This window comes from Balaenoptera physalus (genome assembly GCF_965194825.1).
Source record: "Balaenoptera physalus genome assembly, chromosome: 2".
NCBI classification, from domain to species: domain Eukaryota; kingdom Metazoa; phylum Chordata; class Mammalia; order Artiodactyla; family Balaenopteridae; genus Balaenoptera; species Balaenoptera physalus.
The window spans coordinates 134,943,228-134,959,590 of NC_138883.1; the positions used below are offsets into that span (position 1 = coordinate 134,943,228).

At 38.1% G+C, this 16,363-nt stretch overlaps 1 protein-coding gene across 19 annotated transcripts in view; it reads right to left on the reverse strand.

The window, feature by feature from the left end:
* MCTP2 (multiple C2 and transmembrane domain containing 2) overlaps nt 1–16,363 on the reverse strand; it is a 259,511-nt gene that overhangs the window by 75,518 nt on the left and 167,630 nt on the right. For 17 of the 19 annotated variants that reach the window (XR_014260390.1, XM_082449078.1, XM_082449070.1 and 14 more), the window contains 3 exons: nt 13,382–13,483; nt 11,146–11,220; nt 8,728–8,847 (listed from right to left, as the gene is read on the reverse strand). Coding sequence is in view for 18 of the 19 variants with exons in the window: in XM_082449078.1 (XP_082305204.1) it covers nt 8,728–8,847; nt 11,146–11,220; nt 13,382–13,483 (297 nt within the window). In the remaining variant the exon portion in view is untranslated. Of the gene's footprint in view, nt 1–2,084; nt 5,674–6,576; nt 6,706–8,727; nt 8,848–11,145; nt 11,221–13,381; nt 13,484–16,363 lie in introns of those variants that run through there. The other 2 variants (XM_082449065.1, XM_082449066.1) reach the window with 2 other exon arrangements.

The following is a 16,363-nucleotide window of genomic DNA, read 5'->3' on the forward strand; positions in this document are numbered from 1 at the left end:
GCCAACTCCCCTCCTCCAAGTTCTCCTACTGCTGACTGTCTTTTGGACATTTTGCTGCAAATTAGCACCATCACCCCCCCACCATGGGCAGGGTCGAGAAAAAGTTGGGAAAATGCACACCAGAAAAGATTATGAAGTCGTTCAGTTGTCTTTGAATTTTACCCTCTGGTGGGGTCACAGATTGCTATGGTCAGAGGAGTAGTCGGAATACAAACAAACAGTAACTGGTAATAGATGGTCTGCATGAGTTCCAGTATTCTTCTAAGAAGCATTGATTAGATGCCTGCAATGTACTCAGCACCATCATAAGCGGTAAGGACGTACACACAGATAAAGACTGGGTCTCTGTCATTCAATCTGTAGCTCACAATGTCTTAACATAATCCTTCAATCATATGGCTACGTTACACTGAATGATTTTTTTAGCATATGACATTAACCTGAAATATTAAAATAAAATCCCTCCTATTTTGATATAAAGAACTTAATTTATTAGGTCAAACATGAAAAGTACTATCACAGCCTTAAAGGTAGAATCACATAATTTGGAATTTGGTGGTTCCATGCACATTAATCTAGAGATAGTTGACTCTTGTACATTAATTGTATGACACAGAATACAATTGTTTGCATTTCTACCCCGTTCTCGAACAGGTCCTCCACATCCTTTGCAATGAAACAGCAACTCTGTGTGTGTGTGTTTGTGTGTGTACCTGTACCCACTTCAGTGAAGCTTTCAGCAACTGTATGTATGTGTTTGTGTGTGTACCTGTACCCACTTCAGCGAAGCTTTTCTCTGAGTTAGGAGAGCAACACCCTAACCTCCCAATAGTTATATCAGCTAATAATTCCTACTCACATTTGTAGCTCACTTCATATGTTTAAAATAGTTCCATGCTTATTATTTAATTTGCTCTCCAAAGGGCAAACTTAATTTTTCTTACGGTGTGCTTTATTAATTAAAAATTTACTGCTTTGGTTTCAAATATAAGATGAGGACAGTGGAGGGAAGCTGGGGGAGAGAAAGAAAGGGTGCAGGCAAAGGAGGTGGAGAGGGATACTGGGGAGAGGCTGGGAGGCTGGTGGATAGGGTGAGAAGGGAGAGAGAGGGAGAGATGAAGGGGGGAAGAGAAGAAAAGAGGGGAGGAAGACAGATGGTCAGATGACTTACTATGATCATTTCATCTCTGTATCTCAATACCTAGCAGTGTATGAGACACTGGACAAACAATGATTGTGGAAAGGGAGGGAAGGAGGGAGGAAGGAAGAGGGGAAAGCTTGAAGAAGGCAGTGAAGCACTGGTTTGGTCAAGGAGGGACATGATCACTGAAGTCTTTTCTTCATCTAAGATTTAAGTTCCTAAATTCAGGATCAAGTTCAAATTAACAGTAGGGTATCTCTGGACAGCAGAGTGAACTAGACTGAGTTCTCTGGAATCTGTAAAGGACAACGGCTCCTAACCAGAAAATTCACAGAAGGCAGAAAAATGTGTACTTGCAAGTATATCCCAATAGAAAGCTTAGGAAAGGCAGCAGGTAGAGACAGAGAGTCCCCATACAGGGCCTGGACCTATCAGAACCATTCACTTATTACCCATCTGGGTCGTGTGAAGACTGACAACATATGCTATTCTGGGATTTTAAAAAATGAAGATCTAATGCTTACTATTCAAAATTGGGATGCTCCAAAATACCAGCTGATTTCATTCAGTATAGCTAGGATTCTGCCTGGAAATGCAATTCAATTATAAAGTTGAAAATATAAACATGAAATATACTAAAATAGCTAAGAGTGTCCTTTTAAATTTTCAATAGATAATCTTTTAATGCAATTACTGTAATTTTATTAAATGGCATAATTAGTTAATGCCTGAGAAGTTGTCAATAGAAGGTGCAATTATGTTGTAAAAAATTATAATCACAATGTGCAATAATGGATTGTTCTTATGGAAAAAAATACTGAAAAAGAAATTTAAAGTATTTTTAAAAGTATGTTAGGTAGTCCTCTGCGAAAAGGAAGATTTGGGAAATCATCGTACAAATGTTAAATAAAACAAATAATAAACTGGCAAATATTTAATTTATACATTTTTGCATGTAAGTATATATACGTAACATTTAAGATGCCTAAAAAATTTTCTCCAGACAAAATGGTGATTGTAACTGTGGATTTTTTTTCAGTTTTACTGTTAATCTTTGAGCAGCAACTGCACAAACACCCACCAAACAGGCATTGATGCCTGCTGTGCACATCCGATTGTGACTTCTGGTGGGTGTGGAAACAGCCACCAAAAGTTGAATCAAATGCAGCGCATCTAGTTGTGAATAAAGTGGTGATAGAATTTTTTTTAAAAAAAAGAAAAATCTTTTAGACCTAGTTAACACATAAATATCTAAAGCATCAAAAAGACAACTGACCAGCACTATTTTAATCGTCCAATCTGAAAACAAAACGTCCAGTGTAATTGTCATCTGTACCAAAGTAAGTTCAATCTGAATGTCCTGTGGGCCACAGAAGGGATTATAAACAGGGACACTCCGCAAGGTCTCATGAAATTTTTATCAAATCGTTCTCAGAAAACTTTCAGCAGCGAAACTTTTTGCTTCCCAAATGCCCTCTGCTTCTCAGTGTTTTGTGTGTGAGTGCGTGTACGCACACATGTGTGTGATGGAAGGGTTCGTTCTGTTACAGTTGCTATTGTTTTTAAGTTCAATGTGAAATCATTTCACACTTCTCAAAATTCTAGGATCTCTAAAAGCTAAGAATTCTATATATGTTAAATAGGGGCTATCACTAAGAAAGTGGAGAATTGTATTTTAACCTTATTGGGGAGCGGGACAGTTGATTGATGCTTTAAATTATGTATCATATTGCAGGCCCTGTCAACTCTGAAGAATTAATTCTTCATTTTCTTACAATCAAAAAATGCAGGAAAAAAAGTCACAGATGTTAAAAGCATAGCTTTATGAAAATACCCATTGATATATGGTAGACTTAGATTGCTTTTTAACATCAAAGGTCCAAGTAAAATTTTAATAAATAAGGAATCCATCAATGCCCCCATAGACTCCTCTCCCTCAATGCAAGAGGCGAGGGACTGAAAGAGTGGTGGAAAACCAAACTACGTAAATGCAATCCTTTTTTACAGCATTGGGAGACCTTTGCTATTTCAAATAATTTTCTGATGATGCCAACTGTCAAGTAAATGTTTTCTGTCATATGAAAAAATTAATGCACTTATGCCATAATATAACCTTAGTTCTTTTTATAGACGACATTTGGGGCTTGTATATAAAGTACAATTACCCGAGAGAAAAACAAATCAAAAAAACTCATACAGATGATTGCTTCTACAATACAAATACCACAATGCAAAATTATCTTTTGAAAACAAACTCAATTCCTCTTAACTATCATCACATAATGTATTTGCACTAGACATGGGAATATATTGTACAATACACCACCCTTCCCACAGTAGAAATATGAGCCAATTTCTCTGAAAGTCACTGTTTTAAGATATTTTGTAGTAATTTACTAAAGTAGATAGTTACTCATCTCTACTACTAGCCCTTATTCTGAACAACTTGGAATTCTTGAAGAAGATCTGAAAACTACAGATTCCTTCCATGGCTCCTTCCGTCAGTTGTTTTCACTCTTCACTCTCCCCTTGAAAGCCCTTCTACATCATCTAAGAGCTTCCTCCAAAAGCGGGAAAAGATAACTCAGACCTCAATTTGGGGCTTAGCCTAGAACCAAGCACTGAGGTTTTCCAGACCATCAAGCTGAATTCCACGGAGGTCATAAGCATGTGATTCCCACGGTCTGGGCTGTTCCCCAAAGATGCCAGAGACATTTCTACCTTTCACTTCTTTAATTTTACTCCATCTCTTGTGAATATAATGACTATGTCTGAGAATTATTCTTACCCGTATAATAAGGATTTCTTTCTCCCAAAGAATCTTGGAATAGGCTTAACTTCCATTTATAACATCTAGATATTATACATATCTGAAATGACTCATATGGTTGTCCCTGGAGCCATTATATCGATCTAAATACAAGGATCATGATCACTGCATCCTGGGCATCAATGACAGGCAGTGTAGCCCAATGTTTACATGCATGGACTCTAAATCCTGATGGTCTGGGTTTAAATCTCAGCTCTGTCTCTTAAAAGCATATGAGCTCTGACACTTTATTTAACCCTTATTTAACTTCTATGGGCTTATTTTTCTTATCTGTAAAAAGAAGGAAATACTGATACTGGCATCTACATCAGCAGGTTGTTATGAGAACTAAATGAATTAACACTTATAACATCCTTTAGGACAGTACCTGACACATAGTAATCACTGAAACAACACAAGCCATTAATTATCCCCAGAGTTCAAAGCCTGTGACTGGGAATGACCATGGGCATGTATACAAAATACCATGTATATTTACAAATCCATTCATAGGGAAATATACAGATGTGCTTCTTCTAGGCATGATGTTTTAGTTATAGGCCTCTGTCCATAAGTTGACATCTTATATTAATTTATCTTTCAGTTGGAAAAGCTGAGAATGTGAACTTTTGAGTGAAAAATAATTATCTTTAGCTTAAAGAAAGTAAAGCTCAGAAAACACATTAAAAAAAAATCTAGAAAACTTGGAGGAAGGAGAAAGACTCAAAAGAGGTAATGACACAGGGAGGGGGAAGGGTAAGCTGGGATGAAGTGAGAGAGTGGCATGGACATATATACACTACCAAATGTAAAATAGATAGCTAGTGGGAAGCAGCCACATAGCACAGGGAGATCAGCTCTGTGCTTTGTGACCACCTAGAGGGGTGGGATAGGGAGGGTGGGTGGGAGGGAGACGCAAGAGGGAAGAGATATGGGGATATATGTATATGTATAGCTGATTCACTTTGTTATACAGCAGAAACTAACACATCATGTAAAGCAATTATACTCCAATAAAGATGTTAAAAAAAAAAAAGAGGTAATGAGCAAGGTTTCCCGTAATTATCCTAAAAAAAAATTAAGCCTACAGAAGTATGATTTGGAATCTGACTGCTCTAAAAAAGTCCACATTCAGTGACCTACTGTATAGCACAGGGAACTATATTCAATACCTTGTAATAACCTATAATAGAAAAGAATCTGAAAAAGAATAGACATATATATATATATATGTATAACTGAATCACTTTGTTGTACACCTGAAACTAATACAACATTGTAAATCAACTATACTTCAATAAAAATTAAAGAAAGATAGTCTACTTTTAATTTCTTACAATAACAATGAATTAAACAGTATACAGCAACAGTCACGTGGCAGGTGTCAGGAAATTGAAGATAACTTTCTTCTCTTAGTATTGGGAGAACAACCACCCACGTTAAGTGGAGAGGGGATTAATCCCCTAGTGGGGGAGGTTAATGCTTAGACAGTCTAACAAGATAAATTTTCTCATGTTTGTTCATCCACTTCTGACTGGACACCACAGGACCTAGATCTTAACAGGTTGCTTTCCTTTAACTCCTGCTTTCAACAAGATACGATATATTCATACATACATCCACAGGATCCCTTAGAAAATGTATGGCTTGCTTTCATAAAGTCTTAAGATTAACAACCAGAATATACTAAACATGATCCTATAACATTCCTGCTTTGTATCAACTGAAAATAGAAACATGAACATGATGTTAGTAAGGCAATTTCATGTTACCTGACAAAACAGAAGTGAAAAATTCCTATGTTTCTGCCCTTAGCTTGGGGTGCTGTACCTCTAGGTAAAGGAAAAGCCCCAATGGAGATGGGTTTAGCCAAGACGGTTCTTTTCACACCTGTGCAGTGAACCCTCAAAGAGCACTTATCCTAATTTCTAATAGAGAAAGGCCTTCACATGCAGTCCTATTGTTTAATAAATTCTTGGCTTAAGACCTTGCTTCAGACCAGCACGAAATTGCTCTGCCCCTGTAATGCCAAGGCAAGTGGACGAAGCATGAACAAAGTACCACATGGATGAATAAAGACCAGGAGCAGCATTCTGTCCTCAGCAGATCATAGGAGAACATCAGTGTGTACTGTACCACCAAAGACAAACACGGTGTTCTCAGTAGTGGAGTGAGGGAGCGAAGCCAGGCTTCAATATCACAGTCTCCCCATACCTCCCTCTCTGGCCCAGGTCACCTGAGGATCCAACATTGTGCAGAAAGACAACCCTGAACAGAGTCCTACAGAGTCAGGGACACAGCCAGTGGCAGCCCACAGGCCTGGAATCACCCATCAGCACTCCACAAGCAGCTAGCGTTAAGTCTGTAAGCAAGAGCCATGAAAGCAAAATGTTTTCTGAAAAATATGAAGGCTTGGCTACCCATGATCTTATTAAAGAAAATAAGGGAGACTACAATGCATTTTTTATTTTATCCTAATAATGTACTTTCTTTATACGTTCTCGCTTTAAGAGCAGAAATAGTTTTGGAGTGACCATCATGATGGTAGCAACAAAAACATTCTCTAATGAAATTACACATCATCAGCTTAGGGAGGGGAGGTACCTACGTCTCTACATCTGCAGTATCTCTGAGATCCACCATGGCTGGTCAAAGTAAATGTGAGATAAACATTCAAAAGTAGAGTTTCAAATGAAAACAGAAAACTAAGTGTATCTGAGTGAAGCTGTCTTTATTTCAGTACCTTCAGGACAACCTAGAGAGAGAGAGAACGGATGCACATATCACTCGTAATTGACTCTGCATTTTCCAATGATGTCCAATGGAAAATGTCCCCCATCCACACCTGCAGTGGGGCCTCCCACCATCTCATAAACTCAGGTACCCTTGCAAAATCACATTTTGGCAAACCAGCAAGAAGAGCACTCCTCTATCTTTCGTTCCTTGGGCCTTAGGGATTTTAAAGGAGGATGTGCTGGCCTGCCTCTGGCAGCCAGCCTGGCAGAGGGCTGTGCGGTGTGGTGTCAGCAAGGAGGGTCCACTCAGGTCCCAGGCCATGCAGAAGTGGCCCCAATGCCAAGGCTCCCTTCCCGTTTAGAAGCCCCCTCTATGAAACAACTTATTTCTATTCATTTGTTGTAATCTTTCTTCAGATCAGGCTGACAGCCCATTAATCATTTCTGTCATCCCCCTACATAATCCAGTGCAACAGATCTCTGTTTTTCTAAAAATCTCAGTGCCAGAAACAAAGCTCAACAAAGAGGAAATCCCTCTTCCTCCAAGGGACTGGCCGGGGTGCTGACTGGAAGAAGCCACCAATCATGTTGACTCGCCTCTTTTGCCCAGAATCACATAGAACATTCCCTGGGAAGTTTGTAGAGAGGATTCAGGTGGGAAACAGAGGCAGGGAGGCTGAAGAGGAACCCAACACACGAAGCCCCCAGCTGAGGAGAATGTGAGAAAGGGAAGTGGATGAATCAATGCCAAGTCAAAGGCAGATAGGGATTAATAAAATCCTTCTTAATGCTGTTATCAAGCCCAATTGTTCTAGCAACTTTAAAACAAAGAAAAAGTATATTAAAGGCCAAGGCTGCAGCCATCACAGGCCTTCTACCTCCTGAACCAATGAAAAACTAACATTAACTAAAGATAAAACAATGTGCTAAAATGGCTAAGAAAAAGCCTCTTATGGAGCCAGTATACAGCTTGCATAATAAAGGTGGGAGTGACCTCGAACCCACTGACCTCTGGGACTGATTTTTTTTTATTTTTTTAATGTGGATAAGCCTGGTGGGTAAGAGAGAGCATGGATGATAGAAAACAGGAGACAAAAGAGCCGTGATCATGACTCAACCACTCACACATCATATGAGGTCCTACTGTGATCTTTGCACAGTGCAGGAGTTAATGGCATAATACAGAAGGCACAAGATTAGCAGTCGAGCAAATTGGTTTCTCCTCCCATGCCTGACGCTACCAATCTGATCAATGACAAGTGCCTTTACAGATGAGGGAGGATGCCCACAGATGTAAAGTGAGGACATTATGCTCACTTTCAAGTCCTTACAAGATCCTTGGACTCTCAGTGGTTGACCTAGGTGGTTTTAAGATCTCATGAAGTTCTGAGATTCCGTGATTTTATTATGCTCATAAGGAAAGGCCAACTATTATTATAAGAATGTATTTCACAGACAGTGGTTCTCCTTTGTGGTGTTGGGTCAACGTGTAATGTGTAGTAATCAGTTACGTCTCAAGAGGTTTGATCTGAATACATGTTTTTTATACCAAAGTTTGCCAATGATTTACTTAAAACATAAATTAGAGCAATTTAGTCTTCATTTAGTCATGTGATTTTTCAACTGCCATTTTTCAGAAAACACTGGGCCTCATGGATACAGAAGGAGACAAACACATTGTGGGGACTATACAAATGGTTTATCATAAGCACCACAGAAACATTTAAAAATGCATAGAACACTGGCTCTCTTTACCTTATCAAGAGATAGTATATAAGTATGATTTGGGTAATTTAAGGGATTTCCAAGGGTAAATCTGACAAGTATGGTCTTGGAAAGACACCTCCTACATTAATCTCCTATGTCATAATATATTTTAGAAAGATGAATGGCTATCTTTTTCTTTAAAGTTTCCTTCCCAGTGTAAACTTCACCTATATTGAATGTACCTCATTCTGCTTCACGTAAGTAAAATAAAACCCAACTGCATTCGGACTTGGGACTCAGAAGCAAATAAGCTGAACATAAAAAAGGAAGCTTACCACGAATGCTACTGTACTTCTCAATGTGGATTCCCATTGGAAGCAGCTTTTAAGGAACTGTATTGTATTCCAGACTGTCATGCTGAGTCTTTTCACTCGGTCTACATCTCTTGATAAGATCTGATTAAAAAAATGGAAAACAGGGAACTAGGTTTAAACATTCCAAATATCCTCTTTAGATCAGACAACTTGGTCATTTAAATTAGATTCTGTATAACTGCCAATGAATAAAACAGCAAAAATGAAGAGTCCTAATACTTTTTCTAAAGTTCATTTTTAAACTATGATCATCCTGGGAGGAAAAGAAAATCCAATGCATTTTATAGCTCCTTTGAAGGAGAATAGGCTGTTTCAATAATGTTCAGCACAAAACTGAGCTGGTAAAAAATACAGCAGTCAGGGGACTTCCCTGATGGCGCAGTGGTTAAGAATCCTCCTGCCAATGCAGGGAACATGGGTTCGATCCCTGGTCTGGGAAGATCCCCCATGCCGTGGAGCAACTAAGCCCGTGCACCACAACTACTGAGCCTGTGCTCTAGGGTCTGCGAGCCACAACTACTGAGCCCACGTGCCACAACTACTAAAGCCTGAGCGCCCTAGAGCCCACATGCCACAACTACTGAGCCCATGTGCTGCAACTACTGAAGCCCGCACACCTAGAGCCCGTGCTCCGCAACAAGAGAAGCCACCAGTGAGAAGCCCGCGCACCGCAACAAAGAGTAGCCCCCGCTCGCCTCGACTAGAGAAAGCCCGCACACAGCAACAAAGCCCCAACGCAGCCAAAAAAAAAAAAAAAAACAGCAGTCAGGCATGAGATATGTGTGTGTGTGTTTGAGAGAGACAGACAGAATGGAATGAGGGTCTATGTTGTTTAGTTTGGAAGGAAATGGGTAGATTTACAGTAGAAATGTACATGTAATCTAGCTCATCTAGTCCAAAAGAAAAAGTCTATTCTATAGGAAAGTAAAGTTCTGGAAAGGAAATCCAGCTCTCTTACCTCTTTGCTGTGTGACCTTGGGCCAGTTTCTTAACCTCTCTCTTACTCAATGGGGTTGATAGGAGTGCTAACCTTGTAGGTCGTGGAGAGAATTAAAGGGCTTAGAAGAGTGCCTGGCACATACTAAGTGATTTTAAGTATTTGTGTCATGAGCACAAGTTTCAACTTTATAAAAATCTGGAGACGCTTAGTGGTGAGAGGAACTTGGGGAGAAACCTAACATACCCCAGAGTCTCAGCCCCAAAACCCCCCGGTGCTCTCAGAGCCCAAAGCCACCCAACGCGGAGGTCCTGTTTGGCAAAGGAAATGTCTTTTCTCCCAGTTGTAGGTAGATTCATTTCAATTTGTTTGCAAAGCAGCTATGCCACCTACCTCAACTCAGGTTTTAACTTTCAAGTAAACAGAGCAAAAGGCAATAATAACAACAATAATAAAGCCATTTACTCAGATTACACAAAATAAATATTACACTCAATGTTACGGCAGACCAAAACAAAACATTTGGATGCTCCCTTCAGAAGAGGGTTAAGGCCTTTCCCGAGCGTGTGCAGAAGTTCATGGGAAACCAAAGGATGATAAGATGCCTTTATATTTAACTTGCTTTATGTAATCCACAGCTGCTCACCCCACAGGAAGTGGTGGAAGTAATAAACACTTTAAAAAGGGGACACTTTGTTCTTTGCTACACAACTGAAGAGGGGCCGTAAGTACAGAGTGAAATCCTGAACTGTGTCTGAATAGGACAGGGAGGGGCTCTGAAAAGAACTGCAAAGGTCATGTTAAAAAAAAAAAAAATGTGAAACTTCCTCTACTTGGCCCTGATCTTCACTTTTTGTTGAACTGATGAGAGAGGAATTAAGGGCAACAGGCAGAGGGAGTGAGAGTTAACTCAATAGGAGGTAAAACGCCAACACAATCCAAATTTAGGCAAAAAAAAGTGGTAGGAGCAGTTATCGGTGAATCTGAGGCTGCACATCTCGAAAGATCAACTGGGTTAATTCCACGATGGACTCCACTGGCAGAATGCCTCCCTGAAATGTTGAAAGATGGAGAGTAAAGTGGCTGTGATTCAAGGAGGGTACGAGGGGCAAGTAAATTCAAGAGAAGGTTTATGGCTTGACGCTCAGAACTTTTGTTTACAAAATGGTTCAGGGGATGAATGGAGGCCTGACACCCTCTGCAGCATGCAACAGATGTGTTCTGAGTCTTTGCCTTCTTACTGAGCCCAGCTGAAGTCCTTGTCTAGGGAGAGAAGGGGAGATGGAGGAAGGAGTGGAGAGATGGGGAGAGAAGCGGGGAGAGGGAGGAGGGAGAGAGGAAAACAGAGAAGGAGGGCGAGATGCAACCAAGTCATGACGAGTAAGTACTCCGGGTGCTGGGTGCTGACTGTACCAACAAGCCAGTTTACTGCACTGACCTACCTTTTTGGACAGCTTGCGGCTATCTTCAACAAAGCGCTTTTCTCTGGGAGTAAAGGTCCGAATACTTGCTTTGATCTAGAAAGACAGCAGTGTTAAAAGGGGCAGCATTGAGATGGACTTCACTCTCTTCTTTTTCTAATGACTGAGAAGCTCTGGAAACCAATACCTTCTGACCCTAACGGCGCGGGGTTAGGGGGTTGGGGGGTGGGCAGAGACACGGTGGGTACCCGGAGCTCTGCATGGGTCTCCGGAGTGTCATTTCATGAGCATCACTCGGGTAGGTCAGACTGGAGATTCCAGAGTGTTGTTTCCACGTTGCAAATCAAAGAGATATTTTAAACCACTGCAGAGATTGGGCTCATGAAGTCCTCAAACCAAAGTCTCTAAAAAAAGTAAAACTTCCTTTCACATCAAAGTTTTGAACTACTCTTTGCCAGTAATACCTTGCGTGTGAAAATCAGTTTCCGGCTTATAAAAACATCTTTTCCATAGAGAATCTCATTTCCTCTCAATGATCCAGAAAAATAAGTAAATGAGTCATTTTAGCCCAGCTTTTAGGGAATAAACTGAGGGTCAGAGAGATTTCATGGCTTATCCAAATCACTAAACTGAGGAAAACCTCAAAGAACAAAATTCAAGTCCTTCTCCTCTACATCAGATGGACAACTAGAACATTACTTAACAGTTTTTCATTTAAGGCTGTTTTTCCCCCTAAAACTCAAGTTTTACCTGTGTGCATAGTCTATATACAAGTGTTTGCCAGAAGAAAAGAGGAGATGAAGGTTGATCTGTGTGCAACACACACATATGATCTCCTTGAAGGGAAAGGTTAAGAAATGGGGAAAAAGAGGAAGTAACAACAGACCCCATACTGGAGGCTGTGCCCAGAGTTCCAACATTTCCAGGAATAAAATATAAAACTTCCCTGCCATTGATTTTATGAATAATCTCTTAAAGATAGTAAACAATCAGCAATGTAGCATCGGGATAATTGAAGAGTCAGAAAGATCTGGATTTGGATCCCAACTCACTCATTTATCAGCAAATCAGCTCCCCTGTTTAATTCCATTTGCTCATCATAAGATGGCATTCATGATAGCTAGGGACCAGGCTTATTGTGGGGATGAAATGAAATAATATAAGAGCCTGGCACATCGTAGATGGCCAATAAATGGCAGTCATTCTTCTAATTATTGTAAAAGCGCCATTATGCTACATTCATTTACCCCACTAACTGGATTAACCTGTGCTCTCCCTTCCCTTTCTAGAACCTACTGCTGATACCATGGCAAGGAGAGCTCACAGCTAAGTAAGCCATGTCCGCGCACGCTTAGGGATTTCTGCTCCTGACAGTCGAATAGTATTCCCATCTAGAACCAACTGTGCTAATTTGTAAACCTATTTATGCCAATTTTACCCGTTACTATAATTCTATATTTAATTAATTATTATATAAATTATTGAAATACAGATCAAAAGACTTGAAATCGATGTTGCTCTAGAAAGCCTTGAGAAAAGTCAGTTACTAAAAAGATACTGCTATTGAGGTGATGATTTTATGGAAAAATAATCTGGAGGAATTCCACATTCAGATTGTTCTGTGAGTGTCTTTAAAGAATATCTCTACTTTCAAGAAACTGAAATTAGAAATCATAGATGTTATGGGTGTATTTATGCAAGGAATATGCTGTAGAACTAAAAATAATATGTCCATGCTATTTAAAAAAAGGTTTTAGGCCCGCACCTAAAAATTGGCAAGTGAATGTGTATTTACGTATTTTATTTATATTAAACTAAAAGTTTAAGATACATTAAAAAAAAATCCTCCTTTAACTGTAGTTTTCAATTGAGTAACTACCTGTCTTGATAGTGTTGGATAGTAGAACATCTACTGTAATAATTAAATAACATGTCAGAGGCTTGAAGATATCTCTGTCCAACAGCCAACTGTTGCCTTGGAAGAAGATTAAAGGTAATAAAGCTAAGAACCTAATTTTCCTCTTATTTTTTTTTTCCCTTGACATATATTGAGAATTACACACCATCAATTCTACTGGCCCAACAGGATTAATACCAGACTGTCCAGCACTGATTTTTCTTGCCTCAGTTTTAAAACACTATTTTCTTTGTAGCTGCAAAAATTCTGAAACATTTTACATTGATTTGAAACTCTCCAGGCTGGTCATCTTTTACTTTCCATAGAGAGAAGCTGGGAGATCTGTCCAGTTAGACCTACCGGATTATATATGAGGTCCATCTCCAAGTAAATAACTCCTTTAAAAGCTTGTTCTAAATCTTTATTCTTCAACACGTAACAGTTTGTCTGTCCATCTCGAATCTGTCATAAACAATAGATAAAATACAGACTTTCTATGGGATTTAAACTGAACGAGCTGACAAAATTGAAAATGCAGAACGCATACACAGATGAAGCCAATATTAAGCAAATATTAAAACTATGTAAATATTAAATCATAAATCAACTTTTAATTCTAGAGTGCTGCTATAACTGATAAGAAGATAAAGTAACAATCACCAGGCTGAAACTGATATATGAAAGGAAAATTAGTGGTACAAATTATTACTAAGCCGACCAGGGCTTTCATTCAAAAATCCCAGAGGTTGAACATTTTTATTTGTTAAAAAATGATGAATATCCTACAAAATTTCTGGCAAGTACTACTCAAGACTGCCAAGGTCATGGGAAAAAGGAAAAACTTGGAAACTGCCACAGTCAGAAGACTAAGATTAGATGATAAAATGCAATGTGGTACCCTGGGTTGGATCCTGGAACAGAAAAAGGACATTAGTGGAAAAACTGGTGAAATCCAAATAAAGACCAGAGTTTAGTTAATAGCAATGTACAATGTCAGTTTTTTTCTTAGTTTTGATAAATGCATCATGGCAATGTAAGATGTTAACATTAGAGGAAACTAGGTGAGGATAGATGGGAACTCTGTATCACTTTGCAACTTTTCTGTAAACCTAGAATTATTCCAAAATAAAAAGGTTATAAAATAAGATCTTTTATTTATTTATAATATAGTATTTTATTTTATAAAAATATTATAAAATATTTTATACAATTTTATAAAAATATTACCTTATAAAGTATTATTTTATAAAATGTTATTTTAGAAAAATATTATTTTATACAAATACTATGAAATATTTTAAAGAAATGAATAAAGGAACCAGTTTTCTAAAAATGACCAGTGTTTCACAGCCAAGGTACAATGCAAATTAAATAAATCAGCATAGCTAGAGTTGAGGTCAAAATCCAAAAACATTTCAAAAGAACAATGTGCTGATAAACCTACAAAATAAACAAGTTCTTCTGACAGCATCTCTCAGCCAAGCATGTCACATCAATTCCACATACCAATCTACCTGTGGACCCCCAGTGTGTGAGGCATCTAAGAAAAAATCCCCTGTGTCATTTTGGAAATGATTTGGCTCCCATTAAGGCATTTTCTTTTCAGATTTGATAGCAGCAATGCTTATATTATACACAGTGGTAGTATTTGCATTTTTAAACTTCTGGCTTATTTGAAGCATATCTCTTAACTCCAACAGGGCAGAGCAAAACTTGAGCTGACCAAAAGCTCCATTTGGGATTGTAATGATCAAACATCTGAAATAACATAGGAAATTTGAGGGCATGAAATCTGAGCCATATTTTAAATGACTATTGCTGTCACTACAAGCATTCAGCACAAGTGTTCTTATAAACAGTGGTGGAAATGAGTTGAATAAGTCATGGGGGGAAACAGAGCCATTCCACTTTACAAGGGAGAGGTCACCTTCCTTCCCAAAGTCACCCCACCTCTCTCAAATTGAATAGGTTTTAAACAGAAAGATGGTTTTCCTGGCCAGTGGCTAAGAGGAAGGGGGTACCCCATAAAGACCTGGCTTCCTTCCTAAACAGTATCCAAACAGGATTCTGAGCTTCCTCTTTTATCCACTGTCTCACTTAATAAATTGTGGGTGTTAAAGTTGAAAGAAATAAATACAAAAACAGCATGACAATTTGCCAAGCTGACTTTGGTCCAGTTTAGTTTTGCCTCAACTCATAATCATTGTACTGTTATCTTAAAATTTCCATGATTTCTTAAGGGTTAGGAAGGGCAACAGAAGAACAAGAGGTATCAGTATAAAAAGAAATATTTTATAGTCAAAGAAGTTTTTTTGTTTTTTTTTGGGTAAATGATCGTTTCCTCTTTCTGAATGTCCTAGAATTGTGTCAGCAAAGCACAGAATCCACCTAGGACATTAAAGCAGTTTTTAAAGCTAGAGAAATAATTAAGGCTACTCATATTTGGCACTTTCATATATTATTTTAAAATATATAAATTATAAGTTTAAAAATTTGTAAAAAGATTGAAAAATTATAGGAAATAAAAAAGTCCCTTTGAATGTCCATAAATACCACAATTCTTTCCCTGAGAAGGAAATTAGATAGGAATTTGGCATGTATCCTTTCTAAATTTTTATTGAGAATTTATATTCATAAATATATCCTTGAAGAAAGTATTTTACATTTTTTGTTTCAAACTGTATATATTTTGCAATTTCATTCTGTATGTATCAATATGATTTGATAATGTATCTGTATTAGTATATAGATCAGCCTCATTTCTTTAAACTGCTATGTAAAATTCAAAATCTGAATAAACCACAATTTATGAATCCTCCTATTTATGAACATTTGGTTGATTCCACTTTTTCAGTCTGTCCTCTATAAGGAATATCTTTTGGGAAAAGATAAACTGAGAGATAGAGGAAATATACTACTTTGTATTGGGGATATGCTTGGGTTAAGAACAGATCAATGCATTTGAATATTTAGCGTTATAATTAAACACTGAAATAGTAACCAAAGAAACTATTTGTTAAATATTTCCATTTTCCATGGTGTTTATATAATTGAACTTCCAACACATGAATACAGGATAAAAAGTTCGGTAACACCCCAACTTGCCAAACTCCTACATGACAGTATTTATATAATAAATGAAAGATAAACATATATTTTTCCAGTCAAGAACTATATTTATTACTTATACTTAACTCTGAAAATTATTTCTAGCATTTTATAATGTTAAAACCTCTATGAAATAGGACAATTAAAGCACAGCTAAAAGAAAACTTAGAGCAAAGAATCTATATATAGTTTTGTCTTTAGGTATGAGATAGTCACTTCAATTAAGACTTAAGT